Source organism: Mustela nivalis (assembly GCF_964662115.1).
Source record: "Mustela nivalis genome assembly, chromosome: 5".
NCBI classification, from domain to species: domain Eukaryota; kingdom Metazoa; phylum Chordata; class Mammalia; order Carnivora; family Mustelidae; genus Mustela; species Mustela nivalis.
The window spans coordinates 2292986-2299014 of NC_139024.1; the positions used below are offsets into that span (position 1 = coordinate 2292986).

General features: G+C 54.1%; 1 protein-coding gene across 8 annotated transcripts in view; it reads right to left on the bottom strand.

Annotated features, from left to right (window-relative positions):
- CEP43 (centrosomal protein 43) overlaps window positions 1-5808 on the bottom strand; it is a 29774-nt gene extending 23966 nt beyond the window's left edge. For 2 of the 8 annotated variants that reach the window (XR_014311718.1, XM_082730499.1), the window contains exons 1-4: window positions 5580-5779; window positions 4766-4819; window positions 1371-1425; window positions 216-304 (exon numbers count right to left, since the gene is read on the bottom strand). Coding sequence is in view for 6 of the 8 variants with exons in the window: in XM_082730499.1 (XP_082586625.1) it covers window positions 216-304; window positions 1371-1425; window positions 4766-4819; window positions 5580-5681 (300 nt within the window). In the remaining 2 variants the exon portion in view is untranslated. Of the gene's footprint in view, window positions 1-215; window positions 305-1370; window positions 1426-4765; window positions 4820-5579 lie in introns of all 8 variants that reach the window. The other 6 variants (XR_014311719.1, XM_082730502.1, XM_082730498.1 and 3 more) reach the window with 4 other exon arrangements.
- Between the last annotated feature and the right edge of the window lie 221 nt (window positions 5809-6029).

The following is a 6029-nucleotide window of genomic DNA, read 5'->3' on the forward strand; positions in this document are numbered from 1 at the left end:
CCACAAAATCCTCCTCTCCGAGTTCTACGAAGCGGCGTGGGTAGCAGCCATCTACAGCTCAGATGGCTGTTAAGACAAACGAAACACTAACTACAGGAAATAATCTATATGCAAGACCCTCTAACACATCAAATTTTGTTAAATTTCAGGTTACAATGAGCGCACTTGTATCGAGGACGCTTTCAAAGATAGATGCAAAAAAACATGACTCTTACTGTGCTGGTTTCGGGTTGAAAAACGGCCAAGGTGAAGTCAAGATTGAAAAACTGGAGAAACTCCGCAACCAGACTAGCCGCCAGCCGGCCTGCAGGACGGGAGAGGCGGTGAGCACACCTGCGCGCGCCCCAAGCCCCTTCGCTAACGCCACCAGGTAAGGGTAACTTAGCAACTGAAGAGGAGAGGTTTCTTTTTTTTTTTTTTTTAAAGATTTTATTTATTTATTTGACAGGGAGAGATCACAGTAGACAGACAGGCAGGCAGAGGCAGAGAGAGAGGGAAGCAGGCTCCCTGCTGAGCAGAGAGCCCGATGTGGGACTCGATCCCAGGACTCTGAGATCATGACCTGAGCCGAAGGCAGCGGCTTAACCCACTGAGCCACCCAGGCACCCGAGGAGAGGTTTCTAAGCTTAAACGATAAATTTATCTTCAAAGAACCCCAGCAATGAAAATCTCAATCTCGTGTTTTCACTAGCACCGTGTGAAGCTAACTAGTGCTAAAACGACATTCCGCAGGTGCGTGAGAGTACTCTGCTTCTTATACTAAAACTGGTTTTGGGGCGCTCCGGTGACTCAGTTGGTTAAGCGACTGCCTTCTGCTCAGGTCATGATCCCGGAGTCCTGGGATCAAGTTCCACGTTGGGCTCCCAGCTCCATGGGGAGTCTGCTTCTCCCTCTGACCTCCCCTCTCGTGCACGCTCTCTCTCTCTCTCAAACAACTAAATAAAACCTTTTAAAAAAACAAAAACTGGTTTTAACCAACAATTTCCTATGACCAAGGATATTCAAAACAACTTAACAATTACATAATAAAACACAATTTTAAAATGAGAACCTATAAGAATCACAGACTTCAAAAAATATCTGAAACTCGTCAGGGCACCTGGGTGGCTCAACTGGTTAAGTGTCTGCCTTCGGCTCCACGTCGTGATCTCAGGGTCTGGGGATTGAGCTACCTGCGTCGGGTCCCCCTTGGAGGGGAGCCTGCTCCTCTCTCTCCTCTGCCCTTCCCAACCCCCTTCATGTGCGCTCTCTCTCGCTCTAATAAATAAATAAAATTGTAAAAAAAAAATCTGAAACTCCACATCGCTCCTAAATAGAACTTGAAAATTCGGAGGCAGACAAAATAAGCAAGAATAAACTGAACATCTTACCATCTTTCGTATTTAAAAACTTTCTCAGGCTCTCATTGACTAGAGGAGTTTTGTTCTGTTAAAAAAATGAAATAGTATGTCATGCATTTACCCTAAAAACTACAAAACGTGGTTTAAAGCTTAATTTTTGGCAGAGATATAGTAAAATATGGTCACTCATAAAATTATGGTTAAGCCCACTCTACAACTATTGATTACTACAGGAATTCTTTGATGCTATTTATTATCTCAAGGCTAATAAAATGAAACCACACATGAAAATGTGCATTTATTTTTATTTTTTAAATATTCCACAAATTGTTTATTAAACGACTTTAGAAGCTAGACCTTCAGCTACTCATACGTGAAATGGCACTACGTTTACCTACAAAACAAGTGTTTATCATTCTAAATACACGGTGACATGCTGTCATCATAGATATCTTCCATTTATAGCTTACTGTGAGCAGGACTCAAATTACACACTTGCTATTCGCATCTCGTCAGCATCATGTGACGTGACTTTGGGTCATGCACAGGCCAACTTACCTCTGCCATTATGCGTTTACTTGAATACAGGAAACATACTTCTAGCTCACTCGAGCTTCTTTTTAAGCGAACCGAATGAATTATGAGTATAACGACTCACATTCTGCTGCTGGGATTGTAAATCGTGCAATCACTTTGGAAAGGAGTCTAGTGATGTTCTAAAGAGTTAGTACCCCTACCATAGGACCTATCTGCAGGCATCTTCTCACAAGAAAAGCATAGGTCTAAGCAAAGACATGTACGTGAGGGTTCACGGAAGCCCATTTATAACACCAGAAAACTGGCTCATCAACAGATGAATGACTCGACAAACCGTCACACATCCGTACAATACACACTACACGGGGAAAGACAGAATGAGCTATGAATACACGGGACAATACGGGCGAATCTCAAATGCATTATGCCAAATGAATGCAGCCAGATCAAAAAAGAAGAGAGTCTGGGCGGTAGGATCCTGCATGTGTGGCTCTTAAATACATGGTGGCCCTGGGGTGTGTGGTGGGGCAGGGTGTCACAAAGGATTTCAGGAAGCTTTCAAGGCTCAAGGATACAGTGCACTATCCTGACTGTTTCAAGGTTGCATAAACATTAAAATGTAACAAACCACATTTAAGTGTACTGGGTTTACTATAGGTAATTTGTACCTCAATTAAGTTGTTTAATAAAAAACAAAAACAAAGACAAGGCAGGGAAAGATCACAAAGGTCCTTGGTAGGTTGGTCTAGGGAATTTTAAGACACCGAGTCAACTGAAGTATTTAAAGAAAAATGGAGGAACAAAAGCAGATGTGTATAATCAACAGCCAAACTAGGAGCACTGCAGAGAACGGACTTCAGGAGGATGGTGAGTGACAAGAGCAAAGAGGAGACTGGAGAGGAGGAGGGGTGAAGCCACCCACAAAAGCAGCAGCTCAGCACTGGACAGGAAGGCGGCGGAGGGCCTCCTCACACAGCTCAGCCCACACAGCTCAGCCGCAGAGCTGCCGGGGGGCAGAGTGCAAGGTACAGGCAACTCTCGGATTTCTTGCTCGGGCAAACCGCCGTCCCCAGAAGCAAGACCAGTCTGGCAGACAGGGTCACAGAGGGGTCTGAAGCCGACAAGGCAGGTCAGGGCTCAGGGCTGAAGTCACCGATAGAATTCAGGTCATCCGGGGAGAAAACACAGAATGAGAGCTCCTGCGCAGTACACCAAGGATGTAAGCCCGGTGTAGAGAGAAAAGACGGCACGAAACAGAGCAAGGAGTGCTCAAAGGAGAAAAGAGAAAGAAAGAAGTCCCAAAATCCAGGGAGATTTTCAGGAAAGGAGAGAGGAATTAAAAATGTCAAATGCCACAAAGAACAACTAAGTTAAGAACACAGGTTAGAAGGAAAATATACTCAATAAGGAGAGTCTTCTTGACCCCAGCAAAGGAATGTCTCAGGTGTAGGACATCTAAGGGAATTTAAGTGGATTTAAGATGTTAACGTATTAAAGGGTGCCTGGAACAGAAGAAATAAGACATACACATTCTTTCAAAATTCAACTGTGGGGGAAAATGCGAGTGGGATTAAAAGCAGAACATGAGTTAAGGAAAAGAACTTTGTCCTTGAGACAGATACAAACACGTCTCTATGCTCAAGAGAAGGACCAACAGCAAGGACAAGGCCAAAGACACAGTCAACGGCCGAGTTGCTGAGAGTACCTGGAAGGCAAAACCCCGAGAACGGGACTATTCTTGGACAGACGAAGAACCCGCAGCCAAGCCGGAGGAGGTGCGGATGCGGCCGGGCGCAGGGCGGCTCTCCCCGAGCCGAGCCGTGGAGCTGCAGGGGAAGACACAAAGAGTCGCGAGCGACCCCATGCTCCTACTTCCCTGCGAAGGACGGACCGGGCCAGCTGCGGGGAGTGCAGGAGGCAGGAGAGGTAGCAGGTCAGCGCACAGCTAAGTGAGAGCTCTGAGCCCAGAGGGCTCACGGCCCGCTCGGACCCTCACCGAGGCAGGCGCCCGCCAGCTCGGCTGGTGCTGGTTGACGACTGAGTGCTGACGTGGCCCACGCAGGAGGGGGCTTAGTCTGCTCAGTGAAATGACACTCATGGTTCCTCCCAGAGGGAGTGTGGCTGGAGGCGGAGGAGCTGCGGTCTCTCAGACGTGGAGCAGGAGGCCCAGACAAGACACGAACAGAGGGCGGCTGAGAGAAGACGGACGCCCGGACAAACACGGAAAGGCCAAGAGCAGCAGCACTTCATGCTGTAAAGCAGGAGCAGGCGCCTATGTCTAAAGCGGGGGGTGATCAGACCGACGCGGCTCCGACAAGGTGAAGCCCCTGGTTACGGGGTAATTCTTGCCGATGTCAGGGGGATGGGAAGACCTGAGGGACAGGAAAAAACTGAACGCACTTACACGAAAAAGTGGTTGGACTTGTGACAGTGACAAAGAGCACATGACTTTAAGACAACTAGGGGTCAGCTAGTTGAGAAGAGGTGCACACTGTATTCCCCCCACCCGGTGGCATTCGCCTGCACACTACACAGGACAGGTCCTGCATCCTGCGGATCCTGCCCCAGACCCACTGACCACCGAAGCCTTCCTCCATGGGGCCCCTGTGACCTTGCCCGTCAGACCCCCGACAGACAGGCGTCTACACCAGCTAGGGTTCACTACTGGCCCCAGAGCTACTGCGACCCCGACCTCCCTTAGACACCCCGAAATGCTGAGATACAGACGAAAGGAGAATAGTCTCCCCTCTGGCCCAGCAGTGGAAGTCAGTCCTTCGCAGCTCAAAACCACCCCCCGCCACAGCGGTACCTGCATATTCAGGAGAACGTGCAGGTACTCGGAATTACACACAAGCGAGTGGGGATGTTGAAGGTCGCGCTTCTCCTACCTCTACTTTCTCTTGCTCTTCTAATGCTAAAAACACAGCTGCTCGGAGCTCGGCCTTTTAAAAAAAAGGTGAAGGAACAGAAGTAGTTTGAAGGCCACGGTCACGACCCAGGCGTACACCCAAGCTCCACAGGCGCCGGCCCAGTCCCACCTTCTGAGAGCCTAGGCCTAGGGCCAGCAATGCCCCGCGGGCAGGTAAGCCCACCGGGCAGGGGCGGAGAGGTGGGAAGGCGCCGCGGGGTGTCCCCCGCCCGCCCGCAGGGACCCCCCCCCCGCAGAGGACCCCCGCAGGGAATCCCCCCCCCGCAGAGGACCCCCGCAGAGGACCCCCGCAGGGAACCACCCCGCAGAGGACCCCCGCAGGGAACCCCCCCGCAGAGAGCCCCCCAGCAGAGGACCCCCGCAGGGAACCCCCCCGCAGAGCCCCCCCCCAGCAGGGAACCCCCCCGCAGAGGACCCCCGCAGGGAACCGCCCCCCGCAGAGGACCCCCGCAGGGAGCCCCCCCCCCGCAGAGGACCCCCGCAGGGAACCCCCGCCCTCCCCCGCCCGCTCCCAGCGCCCAGCCCCGCGGCTCGGCCCCGCCTCCGCGTCCGCGACCCCACGCCGGTCACCGCCCGGCAGCTGCGGCACAAGCCGACCCGGGCCCCGCACTCCCGGGAGCGCACCCCCGGCCCCCGAGACCCGGCCCCGCAGGGAGCCGCCCCCCGCCCGCGGCCCGACGCGGCCCCGCGCGACCCTTTGTGACGCCCGCCGTCCGCGCAGGCCCTGCGGCCCGCGGGCACAGCCGGCATCCCCGCGGCCCGGCCCGGCCCACCTTGATGCGGTTCAGAACCCCGCTGTTCTCCAGCGTCTGCACCAGCAGGTCCCGCAGCTCCGTGTCCTCCTCCGGCACCACCGCGGGCGCCGTCGCCGCCATCTTGCTTCTCCAAGACAACCGCCCAAGCCGCGCCAACGGCCAACGGCCGCCGCAGGCTCCGCACGCGGCGCGGCGTCGCGGCCGAGACCACGCCCCCCCACGCCGGCGCGCAGCCCGCCCTCACGTCGGGGGCGGGGGCGGGGCCGAGGGGAAGCGCCGAGAGGCGGGGCCGCTGATGTCGTGGGGGCGGGTCAGGGGGCGGGGCCGGGGCCCGTGGGGGCGTGGGCTGCGGCTGCGGCTGCCGCGGTGGCAGAACGCCGTGTCCGCGGCTGGCCTCTGCGAGGTGGGAGTGTGAGCGGCGGCGGTGGGGTGGGCTGCGCAGCCCTGCGGTGCCTCGTCGTTAAAATC